The 24110-nt window shown below is 39.4% G+C and overlaps 1 protein-coding gene across 9 annotated transcripts in view; it reads left to right on the top strand.

Moving 5' to 3' along the window:
* The window catches only part of PTPRK (protein tyrosine phosphatase receptor type K), a 583649-nt gene that overhangs the window by 180241 nt on the left and 379298 nt on the right, over positions 1-24110 (top strand). For all 9 annotated transcript variants that reach the window (XM_073337267.1, XM_073337266.1, XM_073337264.1 and 6 more), the window contains one exon: positions 18384-18655. In XM_073337267.1, coding sequence (XP_073193368.1) covers positions 18384-18655 — 272 coding nt within the window. The remainder of the gene's footprint in view (positions 1-18383; positions 18656-24110) is intronic.

The raw sequence follows: 24110 nt of genomic DNA, 5'->3' as shown, positions 1-24110 counted from the left end.
ATGCTGCTGTTTCTCAGTAAGGGCTGGGCTCCCTGTCTGGATTACGTCTGCTCTGATGTACGGCATGATTGTTCCTTGTAAACACAGAACAAATTCTACCTGTCTAGCAATACATCTTGAACAGACATTGACAGAAATGTTTTCATTAATTAAATAAAGAATGTCAGTTATCCCGAAAAAGGCTCCTAGAACAGATCTAGATTGAAAAATCAGATGTATGGTCACATTAGCCATGGAATTATGTAATAAGTAGACTTTTTTTGTCCATTAGCTAATTGCAAAGGGGAAACTCGGCCAAGATATTTATAATGATAGATGACTCAGTCCTATGTTTAGGAAGTTTCCAAAATGTATTACTTATTCAATGCAGTCCTTTTAGAGATTCTCCCTGCCTTGGTAAAAATACAGAGGAGACCCAAGAAACTTTCCTGTACTCAAGGAAGAAACAGTAGGATCAGGCTTTGGGAAACCATGAAATAGGAAATGTGTTATAAATGCAATTTCAATCACATATTAGTTTATATTTTGATTTTTACACTTGTTGGAAAAAGTCTTATTTTTCCAGGAAACATCATCTTCAACTGAAAAAAGTAACAATTTGTTTTGGTATAAGAAAATGGGCAAAAAGAAGCAGTAATATATTTAAATTTGTATGTGCTAAAGTTCAGGAGGAATTGGATTTAATATACTTCTAAGTCTTACAAAATGGTTGGGTCTGCATCGTTTTGTTTTCAAAAGAGTGTACACAACTGCCACTCAAGCGTGTTTGTGTTACGCTGGAAGTAACTCAGGTTGCTACTATTATTTAAAGCAGTCTTCTCTTGAAAAAGGTGATGGGAAAATGCTTAAACCTTGAAAGGTTGGCTGGATAAAGTAGTAGTTTGAGAATCATTGACCTAAATATCTGTCACTCTCTTTCCTACCGTCAGTGAGACGCACTTGCAGAAACTGATGCAATGTTTTCAATGCCAAATTCCGTATTTCTTTGCACTATAGTGATGTTCGCTTTTGAGTATTGGGAACAGTGCCATGACAAATAATGGATGCTCAAAGCTACAATGTACAGAGCTGTCATCTTCTTTACAGTGGGTCTGCCTGCCTCAAAGTAGTGTCAGTTTTTTCTTTTCTCTTTACATTCAAAAAACAAAGATCCTGTGGGGGGGAACCTGTACAGAGGGATTTGATATTAGTGGTGGATACAGCCTTTTCTGTAAAGGAGACGCTTGAGTTTTCTGGCCCTTTTCTCTATGGTCTGCTGGAAATAGGGTGACCAGATGTCCTGATTGTATAGGGACAGTCCTGATTTTTGGGTCTTTTTCTTACATAGGCTCTTATTACCCCCCACCCCCTGTCGTGATTTTTCACATTTGCTGTCTGGTTACCCTAGCTGGAAAAGGCAACACAAAGGAGTATGCTTTAAAACCAGTGTCTTTTGCATAGACACTTCATTCACTGATTTTTTATTGTCACAGGTTTTACAGTTTGTTGCAAGCTAGATATTTGCAACCATAGCAAAAAGTTAGGGTGAAAGGCCCAAACCAATAAACAGCCTAAAGAAGCTAAAATAACACACCTTATCCCATCCCCTAAAATCAAGGTCAAGAAACTCAAAACAGACATGCAGGAAAACTGGGCTATACAGCTTTAAATTTTTAAAGTTTTAGTTAAGAACATAACACAAGAACATTATGGCAATACTGGGTTAGACCAGTGGTCCATCTAGCCTAGTATCCTGTCTTATGACAGTGGTCGACACCAGGTGCTTCAGAGGGAATGAACAGAACAGGCAATCATAGAGTGATCCATCCCCTGTTGTCCACTCCTAGATTCTGGCAAACAGAGGCTAGGGACACTTCAGAGCATGATGTTGCATCCCTGCCCATCCTGGCTAATAGCCATTGATGGGACCTATCCTCCGTGAATTTATCTAGTTCTTTTTTGAACCCTGTTATAGTTATGGCCTTCACAACATCGCCTGGCAATGAGTTCCACAGGTTGACTGTGCATTGTATGAAGAAGTGCTTCGTTGTGTTTGGTTTAAAACCTGCTGCCTATTAATTTTATTGGGTGACCTCTAGTTCTTATGTTATGTGAAGGAATAAATAACGTAAATAAGCCAGGATGGGCAGTGATGGTGTCCCTAGCTTCTGTTTGCCAGAAGCTGGGAATGGGCGACAGGGGATGGATCACTTGATGTTAACCTGTCCTGTTCTGTTCATTCCTTCTGGGGCACCTGGATTTGGCCACTGTCGGAAGACAGGATACTGGGCTAGATGGACCTTTGGTCGGACCCAGTATGGCCGTTCTTATGTTCACTTCCTTTTTCACTTTTTCCACGCTACTCAAGATTTTATAAACCTCTATCATGTTCCCTGGTGGAATAAGGGGAAAAGAAATTCTGTAGCTGCTGCAGCCAGTGGACTCAGAAATAGTTAGCAGGAGAGGCTCTACCTTTAGATGGCTCTAGGAAAGGAGATGTGTGTGCCTTCTAATTTTTTTTTTTTTTTTTTTACTGTTAGTAAAAGTTCTCTTAGCATGATTATGAACTGGGCAAGGCATGTGACACTCCTCATGGAATCATAGAAATGAAGGGCTGGAAGGGACCTTGAGACGTCATTAGTCTAGCCCCCTGCACTGAGGCAGGACCAAGTAAACCAAGATCATCCAGGGATTTGACCATCTTGTTCTTAAAACCCTCCAATGATGCAGATTCCACAGACTCCCTTGGAAAGCCTATTCCAGTGCTTAACTATCCTTGAAGTTAGAAAGTTTTTCTTAATATCTAACCTAAATTTCCCTCGTTGCAGATTACGCCCTTTAATATTTGTTCTATTGTCAGTGGACATGGAGAACAGTTGATCACCATCCTGTTTATAACAGCCCTGAACATATTGGAAGATTCTTATCAGGTCCCCCCTCAGACTTCTTTCTGAAGACTAAACATGCCAGTTTTTTGACCTTTCCTCGTAGATCAGGTTTTCTAAACCTTCTATCATTTTTGTTGCTCTCCTCTGGACTCTCTCTAATTAGTCCACTTTTTCCTAAAGTGTGTCACCTAGAATTGGAAACAGTGCTCCAGCTGAGGCCTCACCAGTGCTGAGTAAAGGAGGACATTTACTTCCCGTGCCTCACATATGTATAACACTGCTGGTAATACACCCCAGAATTATGTTAGCCTTTTTCACAACTGCATCTCATTGTTGAGTCATATTGAATTTGTGATTCACTATAGCCCCCAAATCATTTTCAGCAGTACTATTGCCTAGCCAGTTATTTCCCACCAAATGAAATTATTGGGTAGGAGGTTTAAAACAAAAGGAAGTTCTTCACTCAGCACAGTCAACCTGTGGAACTTCTTGCCTGAGGAGGTTGTGAAGGCTAGGACTATAACAGGGTTTAAAAGAGAACTGGAAAATTCATGGAGGTTAAGTCCATTAATGGCTGGTAGCCAGGATGGGTAAGGAATGGTGTGCCTAGCCTTTGTTTGTCAGAGGGTGGAGATGGATGGCAGGAGAGAGATCACTAGATCATTATCTGTTAGGTTCATTCCCTGTGGGGCACCTGGCATTGGCCACTGTCAGTAGACAGGATACTGGGCTGGATGGACTTGTGGTCTGACCCAGTATGGCCATTCTTATGTTCTTATATTCTTATAAACTCGATGACAAGTTCCCAGCACAGAAAAGTGCTCCTTTTTGCCCCTCAAAATTAATCAGTAGCAAGACGGGAGAAGTGCCCCAGAGATACTCACCAGCTAGCAAACTGCCTTTGTCTTGCCAGCTTCAGTATTGATCTGCAAAGACAATATATTTGGAGAACTCAAAGCACTCACTAGTACCTCTCCTTTCTTTGTTGTGCCAGTGTACGGAACTTTGACTTTGCTTTGAAGCGAGTTGTGGCATGATGGCTCAGCTGATCACTAGTTCAGGTTTCTCTGTTGAGATAAGTGGAGTATTCCATTCCACATCCATTGTAGCTTAACTTTCTGATAAATTATTTTAAGTCTATTTCTAAAACTCCCAATTTTTATCTATTGTGAATGTAAAAGAAAAAAAAAGTATCTCCCAGTTCCTTCCTGCATTCCTCCTCTCTCTGCTACCCCATTCTATGTCCTGTATCTTCTCTCTGCAGCAAATTCGGACTTTCTGCAGCAAATTAGTCTTGTCTTAATTTGTCTCAACTCTGAGAAATTGGAAGGGAATAGCACAGCTATGTTTAAATTGGTGATTATGCTATTCTCTTTGATTTCCCGCAGCTTGTAAAGAAATTAAAACAAGGCAACAGCAATTCCTCAATGCTGTGAAGAAGGAATAGCACAACAGATGAGAACAGGAGGCAAAAATCTTTCTTGTTCAAACAAATTTCAGAGGCCTTTTGTATGGTTTCTTGCAATATTAATCTTGTTAACATTGGCTATTTTTAATGTTTTCAGGAGAAATAGCTAAATTTCCAGGCATATTGAGATACAGGCGTGGTGATATAATTGTGCAAAGTATTTTGAAAATGAACCCGCTAACCTATTTCTAAATGCTGTCTTTAGACTAATGAGTGAGGATGCTCCTTAGCATTGATTTGGGCAAACCTTGTGTCATAAATATAAAGGGGAGAGTAACCACCTTTCTGTATACAGTGATATAAAATCCCTCCTGGCCAGAGGCAAAATCCTTTCACTTGTAAAGGGTTAAGAAGCTAAGGTAACCTCGCTGGCACCTGACCCAGAATGGCCAATGAGGGGACAAGATTCTTTCAAATCTGGAGCGGGGGACAAAGGGTTTGGTCTGTCTGTGTGATACCTTTGCCGGGAACAGATCAAGGATGCAAGTCTTCCAACTCCTGTAAAGTTAGTAAGTAATCTAGCTAGAAAATGCGTTAGATTTTCTTTGCTTTTTTGGCATGTGAAATTCGCTGTGCTGGAGGGAACGTGTATTCCTGTTTTTGTGTCTTTTTGTAACTTAAGGTTTTGCTTAAGTTAAAAGTTAATACTGATTACCCTGTAAAGTATTTACCATCCTGATTTTACAGAGGTGATTCTTTTACCTTTTCTTTAAATAAAATTCTTCTTTTAAGAACCTGATTGATTTTTCATTGTTCTTAAGATCCAAGGGTTTGGGTCTGTGTTCACCTGTACCAACTGGTGAAGATATTATCAAGCCCTCCCCAGGAAAGGGGGTGTAGGACTTGGGGGGGATATTTTGGGGGAAGATGTCTCCAAGTGGTCTCTTTCCCTGTTCTTTGTTTAAATGGCTTGGTGGTGGCAGCGTATCAGGTTTTTAACCTTAGCTGGTTCCCAAGGCAAGAAAGAAATCTGTACCTTAGGGAAGTTTTGACCTAAGCTGGTAAGAATAAGCTTAGGGGGTCTTTCATGCAGGTCCCCACAGCTGTACCCTAGAGTTCAGAGTGGGGAAGGAACCTTGACACCTTGTGTTTCCAATAGAATCATAGAGGATTGGGGTTGGAAGAGACCTCAGGAGGTCATCTAAGTCCAGTGGTTCCCAAACTTTAACAACCCGCGAACCCCTTTCACTAAAATGTCAAGTGTCGTGAACCCCCTCATAAAAATGAATATTTCTGGATTCAGCATAAATTATAAAAGCAGTGATCTTGGAAATATAAAATGTATTTTTATGACATGCTTATTACACACTATTTATTATTATTTATCATTACAGTATTTTTATTATATTATGAAAACGGCAACACTTTCAAGATCTCACCTTTGTAGCTTGTATCAGCTTTGATTAAGCCTGTTATAAGACAAGGCTCCTATCAGAGGCGCCAGTAGGAAAAAAAGGGGCTTGGGGACAAAGCCTGCATGCACCCCGGGGTCTGGGGAGCACCGCCGGAAAAGTGGGGGGTGGGCCACGCCGACGCGGGGGTGGTACGTGACCCTCATCACCCCCCCGTACTGGCGCCTCTGGCTCCTGTGTTTCATCAAGGAGTATCAGATGTGAAACAGCATGAAGGTATTTAAGAAGCCAACTCAAAGAGTTCCTCCTACACAATCATTCAGGTCTTGAGCAGTCCAGGCAAACAATGCATGTTATAACAAACCTTAAACTTGTTCTTCATAATAACTTAAAAACAACACTAGCAACCTATTTAATTTTAAAAGCAGCAAAAGATATCCACCTCCCTTTCTATTTTGTATAAGGAGTCTTGAAGTTTAAATCTCCTCAGTGTGATAGATATGCTTGCTTTGATCTGCTTAGCTCTTGGAAGTCCCTGGGGCTCCGGCCTGCTGGCCCCATGCTGCCCAGGGTCCCTATGGACAGCTCTGTCTGCCTTTAGAGAATGTTTTCCTGAGAACCCCCTGTAAAATTTCATGAACCCCAGTTTGGGAGCCACTGATCTAGTCCAACTCCCTGCTCAAAGCAGGACCAGGACCAACACCAACTAAAACATCCCAGCCAGGCCTTTGTCAAGCCAAGTCTTAAAAACCTCTGAGGACGGAGATTCCACCACCTCCCTAGGTAACCCATTCCAGTGCTTCACCACCCTCCTAGTGAAATAGTGTTTCCTAATATCCAACCTAGACCTCTCCCACTGCAACTTGAGACCATTACTCCTTGTTCTGTCGTCTGCCACCACTGAGAACAGCCGATCTCTATCCTCTTTGGAATCCCCCTTCAGGTAGTTGAAGGCTGCTATCAAATCCCTCCTCATTCTTCTCTTCTGCAGACTAAACAAGCCCAGTTCCTTCAGCCTCTCCTCATAAGTCATGTGCCACAGCCCTCTGATAATTTTCGTTGCCCTCCACTGGATTCTCTCCAATTTGCCCACATCCTTTCTGTAGTGGGGGGCCCAAAACTGGAGACAATACTCCAGGTGTGACCTCACCAGTGCCAAATAGAGGGGAATTATCACTTCCCTCAATCAGCTGGCAATGCTCCTACTAATGCAGCTCAGTATGCCGTTAGCCTTCTTGGCAACAAGGGCACACTGCTGACTCATATCCAGCTTCTCATCCACTGTAATCCCCCGGTCCTTTTTCTGCAGAACTGCCGCTTAGCCAGTCGGTCCCCGGCTTGGAGAAGTGCATGGGATTCTTCCATCCTAAGTGCAGGACTCTGCAGTTGTCCTTGCTGAACCTTATCAGATTTCTTTTGGCCCAATCCTCCAATTTGTCTAGGTCACTCTGGACCCTATCCCTACCCTCCAGAGTATCTACCACTCCTCCCAGCTTAGTGTCATCTGCGAACTTGCTGAGGGTGCAATCTATCCCATCATCCAGATCATTAATAAAGATGTTGAACAAAACTGGCCCCATGACTGACCCCTGGGGCACGCCGCTTGATACCGGCTGCCAACTAGACCTCGAGTAGTTGATCACTACCCACTGAGCCTGACAATCTAGCCAGCTTTGATAATCATGTCCACTGCTTTCCCCATATCCACAGAGCCAGTTATCTTATCATAGAAGGCAATCAGGTTGGTCAGGCATGACTTGCCCTTGGTGAATCCATGTTGACTGTTCCTGATCACCTTCCTCTCCTCCAAGTGCTTTAAAATGGTTTCCTTGAGGACCTGCTCCATGATTTTTCTAGGGACTGAAGTGGGGCTGACCGGTCTGTAGTTCCGCGGGTTCTCCTCCTTCCCTTTTTTTAAAGGTGGGCACTACAAAGCTGCAGTGAGGGAATTTTATTTCATTACTGCATAACTTGATGCCTCTTTGTATGCACCAGAGAATTGCGTTGACCTTTTTGTCATTGTTCTACATTGAGGGTGGTTATATTATGGACCTTTAATTGACTTACAAATTGGAGGGAATACAGAGAAGAGCAGCAAAAATGATGCTGGTGTGGGATTGATTTGAGGGGAAATAAAAATTAAGTATGTATAACTAGGCAAATTAGTGCTTTAAATATGATGGGGGAGGAATATAACTGCCTACAAGTATTTAAGAGGCTGTAAACGCCAAGGATGCAGAGGAATGTGTAGAGAGATACCAAAGCAGTGAAGTGCAATAAAAGTCAGACTGAATACTGCTAACATTTTCATGACAGTGGGGTGTGATTGGCTTTGCAGTAGTCCTACAGGACAAGTGGTGACAGTCTCATCAGTTGGGGCTTATAAAAATGGCCTGACCAAACAAGAAAAAGATAGTGGAAACAGTCCCTCACAGGCCCGGGTATGAACAGATGACTTAATAGATAATATTCACCTCTCATTTCTGATAATATCATGCAAAGATGGAATTAGCGACTATGAAATTCAGGAAACAAAAAGGAACACACTCTTTAATGTTAACAGAGGCTGTCTTTGCTGCCAAGTGGGGTGTCTTTTACAGCAAGATAGCTAATGTGGGTTGGTTAAATGCACACTTTTTTTGACAGTGCAGACAAACGTTTTATGAATGAAACCATTCAACTGTCTCATATATAGTTCTGCTAACTACTGTCCGTATAACTATAGCTCTAAATTCTCAAGTTTGAAAATTGGCACTGCTAATTTTATTACTCCTATGGATTGGTAGTCATATGATCTTGACCATACTTCATATTTCTGTCAGGTGCAATAATGGTTTTTGTACTGCATCTTGATTTTCTGTCCTCTCATTACTCCTTTGTTTAACATAGGAGATAGGATTGGAAGGACTAGGTCAGTGTGTCCAGTCCCCTGCTATTGCAGGCAACGCCGTTATATAATCCTGTTCATAAATTTATCAAGTTCAATATTAAGACAAGTTAGATTGTTTACACCCATTACTTCTACTGGGAAGCTGTTCCAGAATCTTAGTCTAATTTCCAGACTAAATTTATTATATCATTTTATACCCATTTTGTCTTGTGCCAATATTGTCCTTTACTTTGCATAGCTCTTCTCCCTTCCTGGTGTTCACTCTCCTCAGATGCATTTATAGAGAGCAATCACATCCTTTCTTAGCCTTCGTTTTGTTAGGCTAAACCAGCCAAGCTGTTTTGTCTCCTCTTGTAAAATATGCTCTAATCAGTAGTTAATATTGGTATAATCTGTTATTTAAAGTGATAATCTGAGGTATATCCTCTCCTCCCTTGCTTTACTAGTTTCACACGACTGCCAGTAATTGTGGCCATTATTCATCGCCCAGTTTATTGGTCAGCAATGTTAACTGGTCATGTTAAATGTGCCATTTTTTTTTATTAAAAGCAGTAATGACCTAAAATCTATTGACTTGGTAGTGCTAAGATACTCTTAGTTTAACTTTCAAAGTAAGGTGTGTACAACTGTGCATAGGAACACCGTATGCAATTACAAATAGATTATTTGCCCCTGCACAGGGCCAGCTAGGTATCTTATTGGACCTGGGGACATGCAAATGCCTGACTTATTCAGGTGCACTAATCTGCAAGTGCAGTTGAATGTACATAACTTCAAAAATCTCATAATTTGTGTGTAAACAGTATATGGGAGGCAGGGTGGATTTGATTTAAATCAAATTGTGCATTTTTGCTGGTTGTTATAATCTTAATATGTATTCTTCATGTAGGTTTCATTTTTAGAAGGTACACACTATACATTTTTAAACAGTGATGTATTTTGAAAACTTTTCAGATTAGTTTTACAGATATATCAGAAAATGAATGATTGTTTAGTTATTTCATTTTCCAAAGGTAATTGAAGCAGATATTTATGAAGTCATTGGGAGGTGAACTATCTCCAATTCAAGAGGTTAATCATTAATATTTGGAGGATTTTCTTGCCATGTTGTATTAGGAGGAGAACATCACCAGACAGACATTTAAATTGTTTTATTTAACTAAAACAACAATGTTTAGTATTCTGGATTTTTTTCTTCAGCAGCAAACATACAATATATTAACAAAACAAGCATATCATAGAATACCAGGGTTGGAAGGGACCTCAGGAGGTCATCTAGTCCGACCCCCTGCTCAAAGCAGGACCAATCCCCCCAATTTTTGCCCCAGATCCCAAATGGCCCCCTCAAGGATTGAACTCACAACCCTGGGTTTAGCAGGTCAATGCTCAAACCACTGAGCTATCCCTCCCCCCCAAATATGTAATATATATAAATATATAACCCCCATATGTCCCTCGCTTCTCACATTTATCTCTAGACTTCTTCTCCTTGTCCAGATCTATTCCGCACCCAACAATCTTCTATTCATTGAACTTTTTGAAACTTTGCACTTTTAGAGAGAGGTAAGGGATTGATTATGTGTACACAAATTTGCAGCGGAACAATAGAGTTGAGGTCTGTTATTTCTCACCTCTATATATTATTTATTTATTTTCAAACATTTTTGCTGTTAACAAGCATGTTACCTCTGGAGACCCAAATCCAGTTTGAGAACTGCAAAACTAAGCATTTCTGATGGTGTCTTCTAAACTGAGCACTGAGTCCCACTGGGTAGATAGAAAGATTAACCTAACTAATCTATACAGAAGCCTTTGGAACCCCTAATCCATGAACAATTGAAACTCATTTACAAAACTTTTCTTAAACATTACTTTAACATTTCTTCAACATTTCTCATACTATAGAATTAGAGTTTATAATCCCTATTCCATGATGAGATACCTTTGAGCTATAATGTATCCTAATTAAAATAATGTTTAGATAGGTTTTTTTTCTCAAAAAGCATTTTATCAAAAAAATCCAATTTCAATTAAAAAAAAATCTGATCTAAAAAAAAATCATAGGTTTTTACCCATCCTGGGAGGAGGTGAGTGGGGAGTGAATTGTTTATTACCTACTCAGCAAAGTCCACTTCTTAGATATATGATAAAAGAATGAAATGATGTGTTAATAGTTAGTTTAAAATATTTTTTTTAAAAACTGCTACAGTTATCTTCTTTTCTAACACAATTACAATTAGTTGCACTTCATAACTGCTGAAGCTTGTGAAATGTATATTTCTGCATAGGTGTAACGTGCCCTGATTCTGCAAGCATGTATATGTGCATTTTACACGCTTGGGTAGTCTTATTGACTTCTTGTGTGTGTTTTGTTGTCTTCACTGAGGGCTGCCCATGTGGGTTAAGTTTAGGGTTGCCACCTTTCTAATTGCTGGTAACTGGACCCCTGAGGCCCTGCCCCTGCTCTGCCTCTTCTCCCCCCCAAAACCCTCCCCAGGCCTTCCCCCCCCCCCTCACTCACTCCTCTTTTCCATTCCATCTCTTCCCCCAAGCTGGTTTCCCTCTGCTTCGGGGCTGATATGGGAGCTGATGCAGCATGACAAGGAGTCTGCCTGCAGGTAGAAGGCAACCCTGGCTGAGCAGGGGCTGGTGCAGGTTAATTACCCAGCACCTTTCCTGACCCTGGGGTAGCCACTCTTTTGGTGTCCGGTCAGTACTTCTGTCTGGACATTGCCAGGTCCTCTTTTTGACTGGACTTTCCAGTTGAAAACTGGGCATTTGGCAACCCTAGTAAAGTTAAGCACATACATGAGTGCTTGCAGGATTGGGGTCCTACAGTTCATCTGCATCTGCCAATAGCGTGATCCTGCGCCAGCCAATCATGTTCCAAGTTGGTGAATTAATGATTTCTTTACAACCACATAGGATGCATTTTAATAGACTTGTAATTATAAACCTTTTGTGTAGGACAGCTAATATCTGTTGGCATTGTACAAAAATAGTAGTCTCCATATAGAATAAATTATTGGAATGTGGATCTATGTTGCATATTGTTTTTTAAACGTTGCAACCCATTGCCTTAAAAATTAACTTAGGGTAATATCTACTGTTTAAGTTTAACCTTGTCTTCTTAAGGCAGTGTGTTTTTTGGTTTTTTTTTATATTCAAACCAGGAATCAATGCCAATGTAAACGCAATATAATTTGTCACCTTTGCAATATAAGAATATTTAAAACCGATATCATCAGCAACATTTTTCAAAGATATAAATTTGATGAGGCGTTTACATTGGCATTGATTCCTGACTTGAATTTCAGTTTCCTTGGAGCAATTTAGGAAGTGGCGGTTGGAAGGTTCTGCATTCTCATGGGATAAAGTCTGTTAAAAAAGGGGGGAAATAAGTAGTTTGCAAAATGTTGAACAGATGTTTTGGCTTTGTGACAAATGGTTACAAGTGCTGTCTGGAGCATTTCATGTTGTGCTGGAGGACAAACATATGTAGATAAATGCAAATTTGGTTTTAAGTACTGTTGAATGCTGAAAAATGAAGCTAAGAAGAGTACTATACAATATCTATATGCAGAAAGATTGTATGACTTTGGAATTTCCAAAGACTAACGGAGGGCTTCTTAATACTGAAGAGGACAAACAGTTAATATATTTTGGGTTTTTTATAGGGCTCTTGATTAATCGCAGTTAACTCATGCGATTAAGTAAAAAAAATAAATCATGATTAAAAAAATTAATTATGATTAATCACACTGTTAAACAATAGAACACCAATTGAAATGTATTAAATATTTTGGATGTTTTTCTACATTTTCAAATATATTGCATTTTGTGTAATTGAAATCAAAATGTATATTATTTTTGATCATCATTTTTACAGTGCAAATATTTGTAAACAAAAGAAATAGTATTTTTCATTTTACCTCATACAAGTACTGTAGTGCAATCTCTTTATCATGAAAGTGCAACTTACAAATGTAGATTTTTTTTTTGTTAGATAACAGCACTCAAAGACCAAACAATGTAAAACTTCAGAGCCTACAGGTCCACTCAGTCCTACTTCTTGTTCAGCCAATCACTAAGACAAACAAGTTTGTTTACATTTATGGAGATACTGCTGCCCTCTTCTTCTTTACAATGTCACCAGAAAGTGAGAACAGGCATTGGCGTGGCACTTCTATAGCCAGCATTGCAAGGTATTTATGTGCCAGATATGCTGAACATTCGTATGCCCCTTCATGCTTCTGCCAACATTCCAGAGGACGTGCTTCCATGCTGATGATGCTCGTTAAAAAAATAGTGTTAATTAAATTTGTGACTGAACTCCTTCAGAGAGAGAATTGTATGTCCCTGGTTCCGTTTTACTCCCATTCTGCGATATTTTTCATGTTATAGCAGTCTTGGATGATGACACAGCACATGTTGTTCATTTCAAGAACACTTTCACTGCAGATTTGACAAAACGCAAGGTACCAGTGTGAGATTTATAAGGCTAGCTATAGTACTCGACCCAAGGTTTAAGAATCTGAAGTGCCTTCCAAAATCTGAGAGGGACGAGGTGTGGAGCATGCTTTCAGAAGTCTTAAAAGAGCAACACTGATGCGGAAACTACAGAACCAGAACCACCAAAGAAGAAAATCAACTCTCTGCTGGTGGCTACTGACTCAGATAATGAAAATGAACATGTCTGTCCGCACTGCTTTGGATCGTTATTTAGCAGAACCCGTCATCAGCATGGATTCATGTCCCCTGGAATGTTGGTTGAAGCATGAGGGGACATATGAATCTTTAGAGCATCTGTCATGTAAATATCTTACGATGCCGGCTAGAACAGTGCTATGAGAACGCTTATTCTCACTTTCAGTTGACATAAACGACGGGCAGCATTATCTCCTGCAAATGTAACCAAACTTGTTTGTCTAAGTGATTGGCTGAACAAGACGTAGGACTGAGTGGACTTGCAGGCTCTAAAATTTTACATTGGTTTATTTTTGAATGCAGTCTTTTTTTTTTTAAAACATAATTCTACATTTGTAAGTTCAACTTTCATCATAAAGAGATTGCACTACAGTACCCTCTTTTGTTTTTTACAGTGCAAATACTTGTAGTCAAAAATAAATATAGTGAGCAATGTACACTTTTTATTCTGTGTTGTAATTGAAATCAATATATTTGAAAATGTAGAAAACATCCAAAAATATTTAAATAAATGATATTCTATTATTGTTTAACAGTGCAATTAATCACATGATTAATCACGGTTAATTCTTTAATCGCTTGACAGCCCTTATTTTTTATTACAAGTACTATAACTACTTGTACCAAAGATGAGTTATGTATGACTTGGTTTGATACTTTTGCTTTTCAGTTCTTTTACCTTTTTGCTGAATAGGCAGCAAACTACAGTTCTCTCCTAAGCTCAGTTTGTTCCACTGGGTGTGTAAGTAAAGTCAGAAAGGGTTTGATCTGCTCCTATGCGGTAGCTATCAGAATGCTTAATAAAACCTCCATTCTCCTGGAAAAACGGTGATGGTTTGCCCATCATTTAAAAGTATTTGTAAAGTAAATGTAATTACGGAAGGCATTTTGTTAAAGGCAAGTTCAACCCCTATAGTTGGCTGAAGGAGTCTTTGTGCTAGTGTTGTAGAACAGAATCTTAATGTATTTTTTGGTTTCTTTCTTCTAATCCTAAATTAGCAAAAGAAATGGTAGTGCACACATTACAGGCCAAATGAGTAGTAGTAACCACCAAAGCTGTGACAATAAGTTATGTCAAACTGCACTAACCAGAAACCACCAAATGATTTCAACAGTATCTCTGAGCTAAAAGGTAGGTTCCAAATAGTTTTTTGAAGTTTACTCTAGAGACAACAGGCATAACAGCTGAATGCCAGTGAGTCCATTATAGTAACAATGCTAGGAACCATCAATGCACAATTGTCTATCAATTTTAAACCATAATTGTTGGAGAGTTATAATAATAATGAACTTAAATATCCTAGTACCTTTCATTTCATTTTTAAAAATGAGCAGTAACAGTGAAGGAGCTGGCAATTAGCCAATGAAATCTTGCCAAGTTGCCCGTAAAGAGATCATAATGGCGGGTTCTACATGGGTAATCAAATATAAACTGGGCACTGAAGCTGTATCAAGTATACAACTTTTTTTAAAAAGGGTTTTTATTCCTAGATCAATTAACAAAATAATAATTAAAAAACATGAGTAACATAGCTTTGTAAAAACTAATTTATTTGAGTCTGTAAAACATTTGCTTTCTATTTTGTTAGCGAATAATTGTGCAGTGCGGAATTGCTATGCAAGTCAGTGGAAAGTTTTATCAAATGAGTCAAATGCTGATTTTACTATCCCATTTACACACAAACATTTTTATTTCCTGTCATGGATATAGGGGGAAGGGTAGCAACCTTTATGTATGCAGTAGCAAAAAATCCCTCTTTGGCAGCTTTACTGGATTGTCTTACCTCGTAAAGGGTTAAGCAGTTCAAATAACCAAGGTGGCACCTGACCAGAAGGACCAATGAGAAAAAATGATAATTTCAAATCTTGGGGGGAAGGATTTGTTTTTGTTGTTCCCTCTCTGGACGGAGGGAGAAGCCAAGCAGGTGCAATATCTCATGAAAATATACCTGTAAATAATCCATCTGAAACCACAGAAACTGAGAGTAGGGCAAGGAAACGCATTAGGTTATCTTTCGTTTTGGCTTGTGAATTTTCCTGTGCTACAGAGGTATTTTTAATCCTGTTTTTGTAACTGTGAAGCTGAGCCCAGAGGGGAATCCTCTGTGTTGAAATTTTTTTTTTTACCTTCCATCCTGATTTTGTAGGTGTGATTCTTTTTTTTTTCTTTATAAATAAAGTTCTTCTTTTAAGAACCTGATTGATTTCAGTGTCCTGAAGACAAAGGGTCTGGTCTGTGCTCACATTGCCAAGGCAACTGGTTGGTAGTTTATGCTCAAGCCTCCCCAGGAAAGAGGGTAAAGGGGCTTGGGATGTTTTGTGGGGATAGGGATTCCAAGTGACCCTTCCCTGAATTTTTGTGTAAATCGCTTGGTGGTGGCAGTAATACCGTCCAAGGACAAGGAAAGGAATTTGTGCCTTGGGGAATTTTTAACCTAACTTGGTAGAATATAAGGTTAAGGGGGTCTTTCGTGTGGGTCCCCACATCTATACCCCAGAGTTCAGAGTGTGTGTGGGGGAAACCCTGACATGGTAGTAGCGGTAGGATCATTTTGAACCAGAAGCACAGACCTCAGGATTTTAAAAGGACACATTTTTCCTTTTGGATGCTTGAAAACCAGGGAGGGATACTTTTTTTAATTTTTTTTTTCCAGGTGAGAGCAGCTGGAGTTATTTTTTTTGCCAGAAGGCAAAGTAGTTAAGCTGCAACAAGAAAATTCACAAGCCAAAACAAAAGATCACTTAACGTATTTCCTTGCACTATTAACAGTTTCTGTGGTTTCAGATGGATTATTTCAGGTATGTTTTCAGGCAATATTGTACTGGCTTGGCTTCTCCCTCCCTCCGGAGAGGGAACAACACAGAACAAAAACAAATCCTTCCCCTCCCGGATTTGAAAGTATCTTCTTTTCTCATTGGTCCATCTGGTCAGGTGCCACCTAGGTTATTTGAATTGCTTAACCATTTACAGGTAGGGCAATCCAGTACAGCTGCCAAGGAAGGATTTTATGCTACTGCATACCTAAAGATTACTACCCTTCCCCCTATATTCATGACATTTCCACTGATCAATAACTTATCAACAATTTATTGTTCCTGTAGCTCATGTGCATTTTCAAAAACCTCCACACAATGCCTCCTGGCGTATAGTGTAATTTATTTTACTTACATCATACACCTGGCTGCTCCAAAGAGCGCTTTTGCTTACTAAAAATTGTCACAGTTGCTCCACTAATTACTAACAATAGGCTTGATTTTGCAGCCCTTACTGTTTGCAAGAATTTAGTCACACAAGGAATGTGGCTCTGGGGCTCTTAGTGTGAATAAATGCTCACAAATGTGAGTAACGGTTGCACGATCTAGCTCAATATAAGGCCATCTTTCAGTGTCATTGCTCTATAGGAACACGTGTAGGAAAATTAAGGCATTTTATGTGGTTTAACAATATTTCATATTTATTCATAGGGGTAAAGAGTCCAAAATGCATTTTAGTACAAACATTAAACCTTCAACCCTGACAAAAATCAGCCCTGGAGAGAGCATTTTCTGTCCTCACAAAGCAACTTAAATATTTTTGGGATGATGGCATGTATATTGTACTCTGAAAAGATGCACCGCCTCACTGTCTCTGTTTGTATGTAGAGTCCTGTCTGCTTACTTTATTGACATGTTTTGCTACTTTTAATACCAGTTATTGTTAGCTTTTCTGAGCCAATAGGGCCAGGAGAGACTGAGGTGGTGTCTCTCTCTCTTGAGAATCATCAGAATAATTCGAGTTGCAATTGAGGGCCAAGTTCTGGTTGCATTGTGGCTTTGGAACCCCATTGTGTCACACAGGTGTAATGGAGAGTGTAATTTGGACTGCAAAACCTTTTTTCTGGTAATGTATGTGATCCCAGGTTGAGATGCTGAGGTATTAATTACAAAAAACATATTTATACTTGTAAATTGAGCAAATTTTGACCTGGCAGTCCAGAGATGATATAAACTTAGAACCCCACAGTGCCATTTTTAGTTTCTTTAGAGCAGAATGGGACCTTAAAATAACTGAGATCTGTAAAGCCTTTCATCCCAAAGGATCACAAAGTACTTCAGAAACCATTATACAAACTGAATGTATGGTTCACTTAACTCTCCACTGAAACACAGCCATCTCTGGCATGAAATGTAGCAGTTCTTAAACAGGCAAAAAGAGTGCTACCCAAAAGTATAAGATAGGAAATAGAAAAAAGATTCCTGTATCCATTTGAAACTGCTGGGAAAATTCAGCAAGGCAGAATGGCCCAGATCCGTTAAAACTGGGCCTTAAACGCTTAAATCCCTTTGTCTTCCAAATCCCAGATTTAGGATGGAATATGGGATATTTTCATGTGGGGTTCTCTCAGTATCTCTTGTTGAAGCCATTCCTCTTTGTGTTAATAATTACTCATTGGACAAGAGATAGTGAGAATGACTCTGTAGCCCAGTGGTTAGGGAACTTACCTGAGGGGTGGGAAAGCCTGGTTCAAATCCCTTCTCTTCATGAGGCAGAGGCAGGAATTTGACGTGGGGTCTCCAACATCCGAGATGAGTACCATTAACTACTGGGCTAAAGGTTATAAGGGTGACCATCCGCCCACCTTAGTTGTTTTGTGTGGAGTTAAGAATGTGTTGCTGCCATTATTGCAAGAACTAGCTTAGGTGCCTAAGGTGCCTGACTCCAGGAAAGTGTTCCCAGCTGTGGATTGCAGGCACAGATAGATGCCACCCTATAACCCGGATTTAGGCACCTGATGCTGTTAGATGGGTGGGCCTAGCTTACATAGCACCCCTGCCAAGTGTGCTGCCTTTAGTGGATCGCATTCCCAAATGCCTCTCTTTTCCCATGTTTGTACAGACTGCCTAAGTGGCTAAGTCAGCGGATTCCCCTGGGTGGCTAGCAGCCTAAATTCCTTTGGATCTGTTGCTACTCCTGTAGTCTCAATATTTTGTTTGCATTGTATTTTAAATATATTTGAACATTAGTGCCTGCCAGCCAATGTATCTTCTTTCCCTCTTTTTTAGAGTGAGCTGTTTTGAATCCTTGCATTTATCTATCTTCAACTCTTTGTCTCTTCCAGGATCATGCATGATAGTGGATTCCTCAGACCATGATCCTGGAGAAAAGGCTCGACTTCAACTTCCTACGATGAAGGAAAATGACACTCACTGCATTGATTTCAGTTACCTTTTATATAGCAAGAGTGGAGCGAACCCTGGAACCTTGAACATCTTAGTTAGGGTGAACAAGGGACCTCTTGCTAATCCCATTTGGAATGTGACAGGCTCTACTGGCAAGGACTGGCTTCGAGCTGAGCTGGCTGTCAGCACCTTCTGGCCAAATGAATATCAGGTAAGCCTGCAATACATCCTCCTGTTATTGCCATGGTGTTAAATGCTGCCAACATGTGGGGTTGTGGCATCCATGAGACCTGATGTATTTAAGGAGCTTTTCCATACAGTTTTAAGTGTTGTTCTCCCATTCAGTACAACACTTCTTTTGGGGTAAGGTTTTTCCCATGAAATTTAAATTCACAAGGAATCTGTTTTGTATGATGTCCAAAACCGTACATTAAAAGCACTCTATTAAACTTGGAAATCCAGTACTCAGAAGTTAGGTCTCCTGTGCATTCTTAACCCACTTCCCCCTTGTGCATAGGCTTTAAGATACAGTCTTTAATGACATGATCACAAACAATTTTTTCCCCCGTTGGAAGCCTGCCTCGTTCAATTCACAGGATAGATGGTGCTTGCTTAATGGGTAGCTGTTCAATATTTGGTTTTCTCCTTATTTTTCAGTGTGGTCCCATGCCTTTTTTAGTATACGCTATTCAAACTCTGCTTTGAAGACAGAATTGTTACTTGTGTCTTGGGCTTTACTGTGGCTCTCATCACTACATCATCTAAGCGTGTCCCAAACACTAATGCATTTATTTTCACAACACCCCTGTGTGTTTGGTTTGTGATTTGATTGGCATTGCTTAGCAACTCTGTGGCAAAGGCAGGAATAGAATCCAGTTCTCCAGAATAGCTTTCAGTTGCAAATTTACAAGTAGGAAGGGGACATTGTCAAAACTGTTAGGCTTAACCTTGAAAGTTGTTTCACCTTGTTGGTGTTAAAATAACTAGAAATGGGCTCTGTTGGATTAGTTTGAGAGACGGCTGCCCTTCTGGTCCCTTGAAGCTGCTGCTTCAGGCTATTCGGGGATATGGTGTGAAGAACAAAACTGATGTACACAAGAATACAGCCATGCAGTAAGGAGGAATTGCGTTAACTAGTTACATCTGCTAAGAAGCGTCAAACAATCCGTGTCAGAGCTCTGCGCAATACTCTAATGGACTGATCCGAAGCCTATTCAAGTCAATGGGAGTTTTCTATGGATTTTAACAAGATCTGTCTCAGACCCCAAAGGAGCTGTTCTGATTCATTGCATTCAGTATCTATATGAAGTGTGGTGTGTTCACCATTTTCTAAATATCAATTTTAGAATTTTGTATTGCCGCCCATTACCATAGTACCTGAGTGTCTTCTGTGTAAAACCTGTAGCAATAAACAAGTCCCTAGTGGATTCTGTGGCGTTTCTGGCACTTCACCCATTTCAGGGTTAAAACTGTGCTAGGAACAGGATTTTTGTTGATATTATTTTTTTAAAGATTTTATCAACTCCTCCCACCACTTATTTTTTGATTGGTAGAGGTCTAGAGGTAGTGGTGTAGGAATTATGAGCATTGTGTGTGGAAAGACTTTTTCAAAGAGGAAGGTATTGCAGTATTTCCTAAATACGGTCAGACTAGTTTCACCTCGATAGATATTTAAACAATATATGAGTGTTCCATTATGCTTTATCTCATCAGATGCCAGTCACAGCCATGAGTTTCTCTTTTATTGGTTTGTTTTTTAATACTGCTGTTTTACTTACCCTCTTTTTTTTTAAAGTTTAAAGGTATTTATACCACAAAATATGTTGAAATAACACGAGATTATTAACGCCATGAAAGCAAAGTTCAGATAGTTTGAGTTGTTTGTGGGGGGCAGGAGGTGTTTTTCTAAGAGTCTTTACATTATTTAAAAGTAGGGATGATTTATTGGTAATTTTTATAGCAGTGATCAAGTTTTTGTATACCGGTGTAGTCAGGCTTGGCAATGAGATTCGTGGTTGGGAGTTTATACAGGTACCATAGACATTCTTCATTTATGTTATAGCCTTCATATAATCTCTGTAAAATCCTGCACTGAGAAGGTCCCTCCCACTCCCAGCTCCCCAGTGTAATGTTAAAATAATGTAAAATACATTGTTGTTCAATTTTCTTATTTTTAATTTAAAAATAAGAAGTAGGTCTGGGTGCATATTTTTGTAGGCCTGCTGTGATCTGTACATAAACTGCACCTGGCCTGTAACTGCTGCTCTCCTGCTGTTCTCTGGTTCAGTCAGTTGGAACCAGTCTAGCTTTTTCCATTCTTAGTAGGAAATTATATAATGTATCACTCTGTGTTTTTTTGTTTTTGAATAGAATTCATTTTTTTCTGTCCTTCTGTAAGAGCTTTCTTTGAGGTCCTGAGGTTAACAGGGCTCTTTCAAGAATACAGAGTTATTTACAGTGTTAGCTTTTATTTTGAGCTGTACTACAGAGCACAGTATGAATGCCTCTTCTGTTCAGTTGCATTCTATGCAACAATGCTGCAGTTCACTAGCTCCACAGGTTGCCTGTCCACCCCTTGTGAGTTCAGTAAGCAGTACAGGAAGAACCTACACATGTTTAAAACAAGATTGAAGGCAAACCATTTGTTTTGAGAATTGCATTGTCATAAACTAAACCTGGCTTAGTACAGATGCCCAAGCAAAGTCACTTTCTGTTAAAGATTATAAACTGGAAAATGTATATAATATGTGCAGTTTTAATCCAAGCAAACCTGCATATCTGATTTTTTTTTTTTAATTTATTTCCATTTACTTCAAAAGGTCAAGTAGAAGTCAACGGTAGGTATCAAAAGTGATGTGTATCAGTTGTTTAGATACCCAGACACATGAATAAATAAAATACATTAGCCATCTCTTAATGACACATACTATGTTTAAAACAAACTCAAGGGGTGAACTGGAGAATTACAGGCCAGTAAGGCTTGCATACCTGGGAAATTGATTGAAACAATAATTAATGGTAGAATAATAAAAGACCTGGAAATCCTGATAATATGGCCTGTTCAGCACAGTTTCTGCAAAAGGAAATTTTTCACTAATATATTAAAATATTTTGAGCATATTTAGTATTGGATAAAGAGAAACTGATTGTGACATAGTTGATTTAGATTTTCAAACAGCCTTTGACAAGGTCCTTCACAAAAGGCTACTAAATAAAGGAAGTAGTCATGAGGTAAGAGGCAAAATATTGTTTTGAATCAAAAATTGGTATAAAGTGGTGTTCTTTGTTAATGAAACCAAATCCAAGGAATGGAGCAAGTTTGTATTTTATATAGTGTAAAGACGGTGTTGTAAGTGGACTGAGAAAGGAGTTTCCTTCCACTCCTTAGTGTATTGTTAAAAATCTCATCACTTACTTTCAATTGTTTAGCTGTGCTCTGTTGACCATGATGTGACTGTTCCAAAACTGGCAAAGAAGAAATGCTTAAGTTCTGCAAAAGCTTTGTCAGAAATTAGTGTCCTCCATTGCAGTCATATAGCAGAATGTATCGTTCTCTGGCAAACCCCAACATTCCAAGTGCTGAACTATATTAAAGCTATAGGGCACATAAGGTGAGTGAATATGTTGCTGATAAAAAGCAAGATAAGAGGGCTCTACTCCTGCTCTTTTGACACTCCTGTGCCACGTGCATGCGAGCAAGTGGTAGTTTAGAAAAAAGTAGATGTATTTTTGTAAGAACTGTTGCACTCTCTCCAAAGCATAATTGCCATTGGCTAACTACTCTCTGGGAAATGAAAGGGAGGCTGGCTGATCTGGCTGTGTTCCTGTGGGTGCTTTCAAGCAGGAGTGCCAGTAATAATTGTAGGTTTTATACTCTAGGACATTCCTTAAGTTATGTAATGATATGATTTATCTCTTTTGCTACTGGCAAGATACCTTCATTTTTCTAAAAAGAAAAGGAGTACTTGTGGCACCTTACAGACTAACAAATTTATTTGAGCATAAGCTTTCATGAGCTACAGCTCACTTCATTGGATGCATTCAGTGGGAAAACAAACAAACCATTTTTCTGTTTAACATGGGGATGAACTCTCTAGGAGAATTGTTTGGTTAGAGAATCCTTTGGGATTGAAGGCCCATATTTGAATTCAGTACTCATTAGTTTTTGTTTACCTTTGTTACTGTTGTAATGGAAAAAGGCCACCCTTGACTTGTCTAAAATCTATTTTAGGGAAAGGAATTTCTGAGGTTGTATTGTTTAACTCACTCTGGAGTTTTGTCTTTCATTTTCCGTATGGGTTACTGTAAAGCATTAGTTTATTCTAGTTAAGCTGGTTATTTCTGTCTAACTTCGTATGTGGGCATGTCTACGCTGCAAAAACAAAAAAACACACGGCAGAGTGTCTCGGAACCCACATCTGCAGACTTGAGCTTGCACAACAGCACAAAAATAGCAGCATAGGCATTCTTTTAGGCTAGAGTTTGGGCTCTGAAATCCGGTCGGGGGTGGGAGGATCTTGGAGCTCAAGCTCCAGCCTGAGTGGGAACATCTACATTATTTTTAATTCCATAGCACAAGCCTGAGTCTGTATATCCGGGCTGTGAGATTCACTGACGCAGGGGTAATGGGGGTGGGTTTTTTTGGTTTTGTTTTTTTTGATCTTGCACGTATAGACATACCCTAAGGGTTCTATATTAATTTCCCTTGATTTCTCCGCTGTTTGGTTAATGAGAATCATCCTCTGCTCAAGAGTGTCTCCGCCTTTGGGCTTCAAGCACTATCATTTTCTGTTTCTCCTTCTCTCTTGCTGACCACACTTCCTGTTTAGTATTTACTCTTAGTTTTGTATTAACAACAAAGGGGAAGGAAATCAGGCTCAAATAGGAAAGAACAGGATAAAGAATATTTAGATGAGTTAGATGCAGTCAAGTCATCAGGGCCTGATGAAGCTCACCCTAGAGTACTTAAGGAACTTGTCAAAGCAATTTTTGATCCATTAACAGTTCTTTTTAAGAACCCATTGAGGACAGGTGAGGCCCCAGAGGACTGGAAAAGGGCAAATATGATATCTATGTTCAAAAAGGGGAAAAAGTAGGGCCTTGGGGAATTATAGACAAGTCAGCCTAATTTTGATACCCAGAAAGATACTGGAACAAATTATTAAACAGTTTTTAAGCACCTTGTAGATAATAACCAAACTAGGTAAATATGGGCCAGATTAAATGACTCTATAAGGCTGGTGCAGAACTGGCAGAAAATCGGACCCATAAGAAAAGTTTAAACAAAGTGGGCATGTTTAGTCTTGAGAAAAGAGGACCGAGAGCGGACCTGATAAGTCTTCAGATGTGTTAAAGCTGTTATAAAGAGAACTGATCAGTTGTGCTCCGTGTCCACTGAAGGTAGGACAAGAAGTAATGGCCTTAATATTCAACAAGGTAGATTAAGGTTAGATATCTTAAAATTTTCTAATTATAATGGTAGTTAAACTCTGGAATAAGTTTCCAAGGGAGATTGTAGAATCCCCATCACTGAAGGTTTTTAAGTACAGGTTTTTGTTTACTTTTGTTACTGTTGTAATGGAAAAAGGCCACCCTTGACTTGTTTAAAATCTATTTTAGGGAAAGGAATTTCTGAGGTTGTATCGTTTAACCAACACTTGTCATGG

The sequence above is a fragment of the Lepidochelys kempii genome, chromosome 3 (genome assembly GCF_965140265.1).
Source record: "Lepidochelys kempii isolate rLepKem1 chromosome 3, rLepKem1.hap2, whole genome shotgun sequence".
Taxonomy (NCBI): Eukaryota; Metazoa; Chordata; order Testudines; family Cheloniidae; genus Lepidochelys; species Lepidochelys kempii.
The sequence above is the reverse complement of the archived record's forward strand: the minus strand, read 5'-3'. Positions and strand labels throughout refer to the sequence as shown.